Consider the following 13,297-nt stretch of genomic DNA (forward strand, 5'->3'; position numbering starts at 1 on the left):
GCTACAAACCCATGGCAGGATTAGACAGATGGGTATACAGATAAGATTTACTTGGGGTCCCAGCCCATGTGGGGGTGGAGGGGAACGAGGCAGTTGATGTACTGGGTAAACAAGCACTTAGTAGTGGGGATGTTGATGTTGTAGTTTCAATGAGCAAGGCAGAGGCAAAAGGCCTGATATGGACAATGATGGTGCAGAGATGGCAGGAGCAGTGGAATAGAGATACTAAGGGTCGGCATTTATTTCAATTACAGAGGAAAGTCAGGGAGGGGAGGACAAGAGGAAGGGACAGAAAATAGGAGGCTATTTTTACAAGACTAAGGGTGGGACACAGATGGTTGAATAAGACCTTAAATGTGACAGGAAAGCATCCAACAGGAAAGTGTGATTATTGCAAGGAAATAGAGACCGTGGAGCATGTATTGCTACAGTGTGGACAGTGTCATGGGGAAAGTGAGAGGCTGAGATCTAGTATGAGGGAGAAGGGGATACAGGAAATTAGTTTACATAGTATATTGAGTAAAACGTCATTAGTTATAGTCTCAAATATTTTGTTATCTTTTTTAAGAGAAACAGGGCTGGCAGGTAGGATTTAGTTTCTACCCGTCTCTGGCCCACACTCCAGTTCAGTAGGTGGTGGTAATGCACCATAACGTTGTATGCCAACTGCCGATAATCCCCACCAAAGAAGAAGAAGAAACAATTCGACACGAAGTAGCTAGCTAGGCAGCTAGCATCCTCAAACACTTTGCTTCAAAAATGCCGGAGTTAGCGGTAGAAAATGTTGTTGTCCATCCACTTGTGTTGCTCAGCGTGGTGGATCATTTTAATAGGTATGTAATTAATAATATATATGTTTGGAAATCACATCCATTCGCTACTTCTGCTAGCTCGCCACTTTTTGTACAATATGATGATGTTGCAGCCAGGCATAGCTAACGTTAGCTGGCCAGCTAACCTGCTGAGTCAGAAACCCATTTAAAGCTGTGCATTTGTTAGCAATGACAGTAGTATATCTAGTTAGTTTATTTTGGCTGGTAAATTGTAATAACAGGCAAATAGTTAGCAACATTCACTAATTATGGAAGAATTTAGCCACAGCGTCATTATGGATCAGAGTAGTTAGCTAGCTAACTTAGCAAGGGATAAGTATTCTAGTTTGCTTATTCAGGTTTCCAAACCTTTTCACTCGGGCCTGCCTTCCAGCATTGGGGAACATCCCGCGCCCCCACGTCTATTTTTATTGGTACAAGCACTGTTTATGGCAAACTGTTTACACCCCTCTTGTTGTCGGGGGTGGGGGTGGGGGGGGACATTAAGCAGATTTAAAGTTTATTTCCTGAAATTCTACGCATTTTGTCATGGGATGCAGAGAACATTTTGCTGTTTCATAACACATTTTCTTGCGATTCTATATATTTTGCCATGTGATAGTTGAGTAACTCAAACATTACAACAAAATCTATGGGCTAAAAAACCTAGCTAAAGAACGTTTGCTGACATAGGCTAGTTGATCTGGACATTTCTGACAAGTTATAAATAGCTCTCTGAGGTATGCAATGACTAACATGACAAGAGGAGAAACTGATGATGCACTACCCAATTTCGAAATTGTACCTTGGGCATTCTACTATTACAGTAGTTTTGAAAGTGGTACTCATGAGCAAAAAGTGGTCCCAGTTTTTTGTGTACTACGTCATCATATTGTGTACTATGTCATCCATTTCTTATGTTACGTCCTGCTATATATATATATATATATATATATATATATATATATATATATATATATATATATATATTGCAATTCATATATGTTACGAATCCAATTCGTACTATATGTTACGATTTTGTTGTGATTAAGCTCATGGATTGTGTCTTTTAAGTTTTTGTTTGATTTCCACTAAGACATCCTATGATATTGATTGTGTAAATGTGCTCTTTTGACAGAATAGGGAAAGTAGGCAACCAAAAGCGAGTAGTGGGTGTCCTCCTCGGCTCTTGGCATAAGAAAGTCCTTGATGTGTCCAACAGCTTTGCAGGTGAGTTCTTCTCCTTCCATGTACTACAATAACATGTTTGTGACTAGTTTATAACATCTTTATCATATTTGTGAGAGAACTCAACTAATAATTATGATCACTAAACGTTTAGCTATATAGCTAAGCCTGTTGTTGGATCCAATATTGATTGTGTTTTTCGCCAGTGCCTTTTGATGAGGATGACAAGGATGATTCAGTGTGGTTCCTGGATCATGACTACTTGGAGAATATGTACAACATGTTCAAGAAAGTCAATGGTGAGACCACACACACACACTATAGATTATTACATTTAAACTATATACATTCAGTCTCATCAACTTCTACAAAGTGTGGCTATGAGATTCTTAAACCTTTTCCTTCTCTTCTCTCCAGCCAGAGAGAGGATAGTGGGTTGGTATCACACAGGTCCTAAACTACATAAGAATGATATTGCCATCAATGAACTCATCAAGCAATACTGCACCAATTCAGTAAGTGCTTTCCACCCAGTAAATATTCCACATTAATACCTAAATATCGGTAAGAAATATATCTCATCTCCTGTTGAAAGGATTAAATTGTATTGATTATGCAGCAGATAATTAAGTGAGCATTGACTGTGTTTGTATGGCACTTTCACCCTCAGGTATTAGTGATCATTGATGTAAAGCCTAAGGACCTGGGCCTGCCTACAGAAGCCTACTTCTCGGTGGAGGAAATACATGACGTAAGTGGAGCATAGACTTGTTTGAGACTAAATGACAAAATAAGTCAAACCCTGGACCAGCCAACCCTAGGGGCTGTGGGCTGATTTTGGACTGGGCATACAATTGATTATTGTGAAAGGAAGGAAGACTTTTACTCTAAAAGGGTTCTTGTCTCTTCATTCTTCCAGGACGGCACCCCGACCTCCAAAACATTTGAACATGTGACCAGTGAGATTGGAGCCGAGGAGGCAGAGGAGGTGGGCGTGGAGCACCTTCTCAGGTACACATCATTTTTTATCTGGACTACGCAGACACCAAACATTTCATGGATTTTCCATTATTTCTGTAGTTTCATGCTTAACATCGCACCAAACAGATTTGCACTAATGTCGACTAAACTTGATATATTCTACCCCATTTTTCTTCCGTCTACAGAGACATCAAGGACACAACAGTTGGTACTCTGTCACAGCGTATCACTAACCAGGTACATGGCCTAAAGGGGCTCAACTCCAAGCTGCTGGACATCAGGTCTTACCTGGAGAGAGTGGCTGCCGGCAAGTTGCCCATCAACCACCAAATAATCTACCACCTACAGGACATCTTCAACCTGCTTCCTGATGTCAACCTTCTAGTAAGCTGGGGTGTAGGTTTAGGATGGGGGTGGTGTGGGGATGGGGTAATGTGTGTGAGTAGGCTGGGTTATGTGGGAGAAAGGGGGCAGGGGGTGGCTGGCATGGTAATCAATATTAGCTTTTTTATTTTGAAAGAGTACACAGATAAATTTTCCTTCTCAAATCAAATAAATTTGCGTGGTATGATCTACTAACGTAAACTCACTCACTTTTGTACATCGCCTTGGTCCGTACTATTGACCTTATTTTAGCGCCCAAAAAACGTAATATTTCCAGATCAACTGTAATGTCAATACCATTGTAAAGCACAATTTTAACAGAATTCATGCCGAAACCTCCACGCTGCCTGTTTCTGCATGATTCAAGAAGGCAATGAGCTCCGTCGGGTCTTTAAAAAAATGGCGGATGGGGAAGCGAAACTAATGCGTGGTAGTGAGAAGGAGAGGAGTTGTGGGAAAATTGCTTTTTTTCACTTGATCTGTCCAACTTATTACCTTATCGCCTCTAAAATGTAAATAAAACACTATAAAGAGTTTATATAATGTGTCATTACATACCTATTTGGAGGTTTGTGTCGAATTTGAATTGGGTTTTTAGGGCGGTGCTAAAGTGATCTTCAGAAGTTAACAGCGGCTTTGAGAATCATGATCACTTGCAGTGATGACGCAAAAAATAACTAGGTATCCCCCCTTACCCCGTCACTGTCCATTTCTTGTTTTTAAACGATGAGAGAAGTGCTACACCTGGTGGAGAGAGATTCTAAGACAGAAATAGTTGCTTTATGCGTGCTGTACGTTACGGCATGACACGTCAAGCTGTAACGGAGGGTCCGTTTTTTCAACTTTTCTCCAATACTATAGAGCCATTACCATGTCGATCAACGCTTGAATAGAAACGTAGTTCACACCCCAGATTTTGAAGTCAACACAGTCGCTACAGTCCCATCAGTTTTCTTTGTAGCCTCGTTTGAATGTAGCGGTTGCACACATTTGAAGGGAATGGGGTGAGTTTACATTACTTCATTACAATGAACAGATAGTCTGGATTTTTCCACCAGATTTTCACTGTTTAGTTAATCATAATACACAATGCCTTAATCCTGCCACTTCTCCCTGCAGGAGTTCACAAAGGCCTTCTACCTGAAGACCAATGACCAGATGCTAGTGGTCTACCTGGCGTCCCTCATCCGTTCAGTGGTGGCTCTCCACAACCTCATCAACAACAAGATCTCCAACCGTGACGCTGAGAGGAAGGAGGGACAGGAGAAGGAAGAGGGCAAGAAAGAGAAGAAAGAGGACAAGGAGAAGAAGGAAGAGAAGGAGAAAGGCGACGCCTCGTCCAGGAAAGATGAGAAAAAGAAGAAATGAGTGTGCACTATTGGTGTTCGTCTTTGTCATACCCTATTCCCCTGGATAGTGCACTACTTTTGGCCTGAGCCACAGTCATCTGTATATGGGTCTAGCTAAAAGTAGTGCTCTATAAGGGGGTGTGGTGTCATTTGAGACTTGCCCTTTGTCATAACTGGCACTGAATAACTATAGTGCTGAGGGTGACAGGATGGTTATGTGTGTTGGATGTTCTCTACAATGAGAACATGTTCGTTCTGCACCATCAGGGCTGCGTTCAGTAGGGCACAACGTTACAGAACCTCAAATAGAAATCAATATTCTAGAACAGACATGCCTTTTTGACATGTGAAGAATCAGGTCAGCTCTATTCTGGTATTTCTATCTCCAACGTTCAGTAAATTGCCCCCTCCTGAATGTGACCCTGGTGTTGTGTGTGTGTGTGTGTGTGTGTGTGTGTGTGTGTGTGTGTGTGTGTGTGTGTGTGTGTGTGTGTGTGTGTGTGTGTGTGTGTGTGTGTGTGTGTGTGTGTGTGTGTGTGTGTGTGTGTGTGTGTGTGTGTGTGTGTGTGTGTGTGGTGAAAGGAACCTTCAGTTTCTGTATCACTCATTAAAGTAGGGTCATATTAAATAATTTTCATTAAGTTTCTAATTTGCAAATCTTTTCTTTTGCCCCTTGCCTTTGTTTGGGTGTATTTTGTTGTACTGTATGATATTTCATGTCATAGAAACACAGGGAGGATAATTGTGAGGTTATGAAGCCTCGCCTGACATTTGTGGGGAGGATGCATTCAAGTCTGGTAATGGACTGCATATTATGAATCTCTCTCACAACACCAAGTGAAGAGTGGTTTGAAGTTTATTTTTCCATTTGGATTAACTGTAGACAAAGATTATTGATAAAGGACCTATACTGGGTTACTTGATGACACAACCTTTACAGCCAATGAACTAATAGTTGAAGTGCCTTCAGAAAGTATTCATACCCCTCGACTTATTTTTTTCCCTCTCACCCATCTACACACAATACCCAATTTAAAAAATATATTTTAGCCTTATTTTACCAAGTAAGTTGACTTGAGAACACATTCTCATTTACAGCAATGGCCTAGGGAATAGGTACAGGGGAAAGGAGGGGGGATGAATGAGCCAATTGTAAACGGGGGATGATTAGGTGACCATGATGGTATGAGGGCCAGAGTGGGAATTTTGCCCGTAATGACGTACAAAAAATAAAAATAATGAAATACAGAAATATCACACCTGAGTCAATACATGTTAGAATCATCTTTGGCAGCGATTACAGCTGTGAGTCTTTCTGGGTAAGTCTAAGAACTTTTCACATCTGGATTGTACAATATTTGCACATTATTTGTTTAAAAATTCTTCCAGCTCTGTCAAGTTGGTTGTTGATCTTTGCTAGACAGCAATTTTCAAGTCTTGCCATAGTTTTTCAAGTCGATTTATGTCACTGTAACTAGGTCACTCAGGAACATTCAATATCGTCTTGGTATGCAACTCCAATGTAGATTTGGCGTTGTGTTTTAGGTTATTGTCCTGCTGAAATGTGAATTTGTCTCCCAGTGCCTGTTGGAAAGCAGACGGAACCAGGTTTTCCTCTAGGATTTTGCCTGTGCTTAGCTCTATTCTGTTTATTTTTATCCTAAAAAACTCCTTACCGATGACAAGCATACCCATATCGTGATGCAGTCACCACCATGCTTGAAAATATGAAGTGGTACTCAGTGATTTGTTTGATTTGCCTCAAATATAACGCTTTGTATTCAGGACAAAAAAGTTAATTTCTTTGCCACATTTTTTGTAGTTTTACTTTAGTTCCTTATTGCAAACAGGATGCATATTTCTGTACAAGCTTCCTTTTTCACTGTTATTTTGGTTAGTATTGTGGAGTAACTACAATGTGGTTGAAGCCTCTGCGTTTATTATTATCATCCTTGTCATGACGCAGCACTAGGTTAGTATGGCGAAGATGCGTTTCTGCGTAGATTTGGATTCTAACATACAGTAAAATAACGGAAGGTGTGTTTTTTTGTACGACAAACTGCCAATAGGATTCAATTATTTTCACACTCACGTTAGTAGCTAATTCGAAAATTGTACCATGCAATCTATGGTATGCAACGAGGAATACGGCGGTAGGATTTTATAAAATGTTCAAGTCAGGTAAATCAGATTTTGATCGGTAAAATGGATTGTGACGTCAGGGTTTATAACCCCCAGGGGAGGGAGAGCAAGGTTGGAGTATCGTATGTAAGCTATTCGCCCTGGGTAAAGTAGGCAGTAGGCGAGGAAGAGCGAGCACGAGAGACGCAACACCCACCAAGCTAAATAACATTCTTATTCCCTATTGATCAGGGCATGACTCCTCACTAGGGTGATATTTGAGGCGTGAACAGCAAGAGCGGCGATATGGCCTATATCCAGGTAAGGTGTACCCTGTCCCTATGTTATATTTGTAATGTCAGTCAGGCCCCTCTTGGGTGAAGGGTAATCTGCAGAATGGACGTTTCAGAGTTGTGTCGGAGTCTGGTTTCATAATGACATCAGGATTGCGGGACGTGAATAAATCACTAGCGTGTTACTTATTTGTCAGTTGACATAATTTCAGAATTCACGCAGCTAGTCAGACCAAGTAGGCTATGGAGTCCTAAAAGCGGGTCTGCACCCTATCTCTGTCTCACCCACAAACAGGTGGTTTAAAGCAAGCTTAAACGTTGCCAGGGCTCCTGGCTCGTGTGTGTGGAGCTTCAGTTTGCGAAGACTTTTGGTCACCCCAATTGCACATTTATGTGCCATCATTTCCTAAATGTGTTATCTCTTTGCTCCTTCAGATACCTGATGATAAGGGGTATAAGTTGGACCTCTTCTGTGTCCCCAAACACTATGAGGAGGATTTAGACCAGGTTATCATCCCCCATGGACTGATCATGGACAGGTAAGTCAAACCATCACCACTGGACTGGCACTCTTGGGGCCTGGGTAGGCTACTGTACTATAACATAATTGCACATTTTCCTATTCCCTTGTGGAGTAAATCATAACTCTAATTTCGTGCAAATTCCTCTATGCCTCCATTGTTTCCTTAATTTACACCATGGTTGCTAAGGTATTTTGTCGGATAGAGCTCACTGACATATTTGTTAGACAAATCAGTGTTAGGCATCTAAACCAGCAGTGATTTTTTTTGTTTTTTGTAATGGTGTATAGCCATCATCAATTTGCATTGCAGACAGGGAGAAGGCAAGCAGCAGCCTTATGAATGAATCACACTGTTAGTCGGATACCCTGTTGTAGAATGCCATGTTAAACCCTGTTATGAATAGTAGGACTCCAGCCAGATCATTTGATTTGACCCAGTCAGCAGCTTTTCAGCCAGTTTTCCACACATGGCCAATACTAGCCTTAAACCATGATGTTCTGACTGACCAGATCACAAACCATCTGAAGATTGATTGATGAGCCTCCACCGAAATTTCAGGTCCCATGCCATTGTATCGCCCTCTCTTCCTCTCTTTTTTTTATCCTTCTCTATTCCTTCTGTCTCTCTCTAGGACTGAGCGCCTGGCTCGTGATATAGTCCGGGACATGGGGGGACACCATATAGTAGCACTGTGTGTTCTCAAAGGAGGTTATACATTCTTTGCCGACCTGCTGGACTACATCAAGACCCTAAATCAGAACAGCGATAAATCTGTCCCGTTGACTGTGGATTTCATTAGGCTAAAGAGCTATTGCGTGAGTGAACCACTCCACGTTTCTCTCACTCTCCTTCAATAGCCCCCCAATTGTGTAAGGAAGATGGCAATCTTTATATGTAAGCAATGCAGCCGTTGCTTATTCTCTCTCTGTGTGTGTTTAGCCTGGTCTCAGATCAGTTTGTTTAGCTAACCCCTCTTATCTGTTGTCTGTCATGTCATGATGACAAACATGACACAAGGGTTGGCTAAATCACAATGTGATCTGCTACTAGACTCTCATCTGATGCATGAGCAGATAACACTTCCATTGGCCAACATGTCTTTTAATGTAATACTAGATGACCTTATGATTATTTAGAGTAGACCATCACCCTTTTCCTGGGTGAGATGTGTAGTTTTACTGATGTGTGTGTATTGTCCCCAGAATGACCAGTCTACAAACATTGTCAAAGTTATCGGAGGGGACGAGCTCTCAACTCTAACTGGGAAGGTGAGATTTGATTGCTTGACATAACCACAGATAAAATACAAATATCTTAGGAGTGAAGTTGTAATCCTTTAACCAATGAGGTGCTGTATTTTTGTTTAATTATTGGATTTTTCGTTATATGTACAAATTGATCTACAGTATATATATATATGTGATCAATTGTCTTCTAATTTCCTTTACAGAATGTTTTGATAGTTGAGGTAAGACCAATTTCCCTGTGTCTTTTTAGCACATAATCTGAAAATTCAATCTCTGTAAATGTTAAAACTGCTGTACATAAATGTGTGGCGCACACTAGCTCTCACATGAACTATAGCTATATGACCAGGGTGCAAATCACATTCACTAATGGGTGTACCATCGCTATGGTTGTCCACATTAATATTGAATTGCTTGCCTTGAATTGTTGTTGGACTTCCTTGCACTCCTTAAATTGAACCCCCTTATGCAACGGTATCTGTCCTGCTGACGTGTTTAGGACATTGTGGAGACAGGGAGGACTATGGAGACACTGCTATCACTGCTGAGTGACTGCAATCCAAAGATGGTCAAAGTCGTCAGGTGAGAACCAATGTATTAAGCACACAGTACTCCTTTTCTCCCATATTGTGCTTACTGAATGTTCCCTATAAGTGCTGTGTAGCCCTGATTTAGACAGAGAAGTGGTTCAGCTCAGAATGTCACTCTTTGACTGCATTTACACAGGGGTCCAAATTCAGATATTTTTTTCACTAATTGGTCTTTTGACCAATTGGATCAGCTCTAAAAAAGATATAATGTGACAATACCTGATGTGATTGGTCAGTAGACCAATTATTGGAAAAAATATTGGAATTGGGCTGCCTGTGTAAACGCAGCCTTTGTCGATCTAGACAGCAATATTAATGACCGCACTCTCCATCTATTGTAATGGGCACTCTCCCCTTAAGCACTGATTTAGAGATGTTATGTGACTGGATCAGATTAAGAGTTAATCTATGTACCATACTATTAATTGAACTGTGGAGGGATTGGATATCCCTCTGCTATGGAAGGGACTATTTGACGCTAGTTTAGGTTGTAGACGGCTGTGTTGAGCGCATTGTATTTATGCTATGTTATTGAACAATGCAAGGCCATTGAGTGGATTGTATTGTTAGCTGTGTCATTGAGATTGTTGAAGACCATGTCATTGAGAGCGATGCATGCCATGCCATTAAGAGCATGGTTTGCATAGAGATCCTATTCAGTTCTGTGCTTGTATGCATTGTTATTTCAGCCTTCTAGTCAAGAGAACACCAAGGAGCTCAGGCTACAGACCAGACTGTGAGTTCTGCCGTTGTTTGTGTGTGTCGTGCATGCCTTCCCACCGTTGATACACTGCTGTACTAGAAAGTCTTTGGCAGGATGACCACGTATAATAGTTATATTTTTCGCATGGGATTAATATGCGTATCTAACAATCGACTTTGAATGTGTAGGTCAACATGGTACTCTAGTACTAGTATTCTATACAATGGTTAGTGATGTATGTCATTCCTTTAAGTCAGAGTTGGATAAGCTTTCTAAGATGGTTTTGCAAGGACAGCTGTTTACCTTTGACCTGCTCTGTGACCCTTGCAGCTAAAGGGTCAATCCCAGTCACAGACAACAGGAGTCAACTAGCTAACCTCCAGAGATGGAAAAGAGAAACATACTTTATATCTGTGTTAATGTTATGAAATGCTAATGCAAAACTCATCCCATAAGATCTTTTGATACTGCTAACGTAATACTACACAGCAAGATGTATAACTTACATGTAGCTTAGTATTGTATTGTGCAGTGAATTATGTCCGTCTCTGTATTTGGTCAGACATTGGGTTTGAGGTGCCAGATTCGTTTCTGGTGGGATATGCCCTGGACTACAACGAGTACTTCAGAGATCTCAGTGTAAGTTCGCTGCATTGGAGATGATCCTGATATTTGGTTATATTCTCTGAGATACAGCATGTCAACCTAGTGAAATATATACACTGAGTGTACAAAACATTAGGAACACCTTCCTAATATTGAGTTGGACCCCCTTTTTCCCTTAGAACAGCCTCAATTCGTCGGGGAATGGACTCTACAAGGTGTCAAAAGCGTTCCACAGGGATGCTGACTCGTGTTGACTCCAATGCTTCCCACAGTTGGCTGGATGTCCTTTGGGTGGTGGACCATTCTTGATACACACAGGAAACTGTTGAGTGTGAAAAACCCATCAGCATTGCAGTTCTTGACAAACTCAAACTGGTGCGCCTGACACCTACTTTTGTCTTGCCCATTCACCCTCTGAATGGCACATACACAATCCATGTCTCAAGATTTGAAAATTCTTCTTTACCCTGCCTTCTCCCCTTCATCTACACTGATTTGAAGGAGAACAAGTGACATCAATAAGGGATGGTAGCTTTCACCTGGTCAGTCTGACATGGAAAGAACACTTGTTCCTAATGTTTTGTACACTCAATGTATGTATGAGGGGTCAGTTTAATCAAGTCTGCTGTTGGTGTATTCTTTTTACACTTTACCATGTGTTTTTGCTCTGTGCAGCACATCTGTATACTGAACGAGAACGCAAAGGAGAAGTACAAAGTGTGAGCTGAGGCGATAGACAGATGGATGACGAGAGACTAGGACCACTGTGATGATCCTGAGCTTTTTAGGGTTCTGAACCTTATTTATCTATGTATGAAACATACTTAATGTGAACACATGGATTGTGAATTCAGTTTGCAAGATGCTATTTGCGAAAACAAAAATGTATTGAATTCATATTTTTGTTCCCCTGGAAGCAATGGGATGAGTTATGTTTTTAAGTAGAGGATTCGTGTAAAGATAGTTTTGGGAGAACACTTTTTTTTATTTAGATTTGTAATTATATATTATATTGGGGCCTTGGATGCCTCTGCATCTGATTTATGTTAGTAAGGATGGATTTTGTTATGTTGCTTAATACAATCCACAGGATCTCAGGCGCCTGTATATATCCACAGTAAAATCTATGTGAGTCAAGTCATGTACTGCATTGTACAAACCAATGATGCTGTTTAGCTCATATGCCATGCCCATGCAAAGACAAGCCTGGAATGTAATGTAACAATTTTGTTTAATAATGGCAATGTTTTCATTCACCAAGGACCAACAATCCTATTTTAATATTGCTGTCAATCTTAAATTTGTGTGTGTTAGAAAGAGAGATGCCTTCCATGGAATGACTTTAAAGAAAAGAGAAATCTGCACCCTGCTCTTGTTTTTTTATTTTATTGAAGCATTTAAGGCCAAGAGGCTGACATACAGTTGAAGTCGGAAGTTTACATACACTTATGTTGGAGTCATGAAAAGTTGTTTTTCAAGATCATGAGGAAGGAAAATTGTGGATATATTGCATCAACATCTCAAGACATCAGTCAGGAAGTTAAAGCTTGGTCGCAAATGGGTCTTCCAAATGAACAATGACCCTAAGCATACTTCCAAAATGGCTTAAGGACAACTATGTCAAGGTATTGGAGTGGCCATCACAAAGCCCTGACCTCAATCCCATACAGCATTTGTCGGCAGAACTGAAAAAGCGCGTGCGAGCAAGGAGGCCTACAAACCTGACTCAGTTACATCAGCTGTGTCAGGAGGAATGGGCCAAAATTCACCCAACTTATTGTGGGAAGCTTGTGGAAGGCTACCTGAAACGTTTGACAATTTAAAGGCAATGCTACCAAATACTAATTGAGTGTATGTAAACTTCTGACCCACTCGGAATGTGATGAAAGAAATAAAAGCTCAAATAAATCATTCTCTCTACTATTATTCTGGCATTTCACATTCTTAAAATAAAGTGGTGATCCAAACTGACCTGAGACAGGGAAGTTTTACTAGAATTAAATGTCAGTAATTGTGAAAAACTGAGTTTAAATGTATTTGGCTAAGGTGTATGTAAACTTCTGACTTCAACTGTACATAGCTGTGGGAAGTAGGGGTGCTGAGGGTGTTAATAAATATATTAGGATAAACATTTTTTTCACAAAAGTAGTGGGGCTTTACTAGTATTAACGGACCGATATAGATTTCTGTAACATGGGCAAAAACATTTAGACAAAGTGGTTTGTGATGATATGGCTCATTTGGTAGAGTGTGATTCCCACCGGGGACCAGTATGAAAATGTATGCACTCACTACTGTAACCTGCTCCACTAAAATGTAAAAGGAATTAAGACCATTTCAGTTTACATTTAGAAATAAGTTGCATTTGCAAAGTATTTCAAGAAACTGGAAAACATAAGCAAGTATTTTTATATTCAGTCCCAAGTATTATCAGATTAACTGTTTTGTACAGAACTACATTCACTTGCGAAAGTATTCACCTTCCTGGCATTTTTCTTA

General features: G+C 40.5%; 2 protein-coding genes across 4 annotated transcripts; both read left to right on the forward strand.

Moving 5' to 3' along the window:
- The first annotated feature begins 674 nt into the window (after positions 1-674).
- LOC129862213 (26S proteasome non-ATPase regulatory subunit 7-like) lies at positions 675-5,355 on the forward strand. Its single transcript, XM_055933640.1, has 8 exons — positions 675-833; positions 1,951-2,042; positions 2,207-2,299; positions 2,418-2,515; positions 2,671-2,751; positions 2,920-3,011; positions 3,167-3,365; positions 4,485-5,355. Exons 1-8 carry the CDS (start codon positions 760-762, stop codon positions 4,731-4,733), a joined length of 978 nt encoding a protein of 325 aa, XP_055789615.1. The 5' UTR covers positions 675-759; the 3' UTR covers positions 4,734-5,355.
- Positions 5,356-6,616: 1,261 nt separating this feature from the next.
- LOC129862215 (hypoxanthine-guanine phosphoribosyltransferase-like) lies at positions 6,617-12,724 on the forward strand. Of its 3 annotated transcripts, none has more exons than XM_055933643.1 (10): positions 6,617-6,686; positions 7,088-7,156; positions 7,564-7,667; positions 8,284-8,467; positions 8,855-8,920; positions 9,103-9,120; positions 9,399-9,481; positions 10,179-10,225; positions 10,755-10,831; positions 11,474-12,724. In XM_055933643.1, the coding sequence occupies exons 2-10, from the start codon at positions 7,142-7,144 to the stop codon at positions 11,519-11,521; spliced, it is 642 nt and encodes a 213-aa protein (XP_055789618.1). In that variant the 5' UTR covers positions 6,617-6,686; positions 7,088-7,141; the 3' UTR covers positions 11,522-12,724. The 3 variants fall into 3 exon arrangements, with proteins under 3 accessions (XP_055789618.1, XP_055789620.1, XP_055789617.1); XM_055933645.1 differs by lacking the exon at positions 6,617-6,686 and adding an exon at positions 6,733-6,751; XM_055933642.1 differs by lacking the exon at positions 6,617-6,686 and having other exon boundaries at positions 6,764-7,156.
- The last annotated feature ends 573 nt before the right edge of the window (positions 12,725-13,297 follow it).

The sequence above is a fragment of the Salvelinus fontinalis genome, chromosome 9 (assembly GCF_029448725.1).
Source record: "Salvelinus fontinalis isolate EN_2023a chromosome 9, ASM2944872v1, whole genome shotgun sequence".
NCBI classification, from domain to species: Eukaryota; Metazoa; Chordata; class Actinopteri; order Salmoniformes; family Salmonidae; genus Salvelinus; species Salvelinus fontinalis.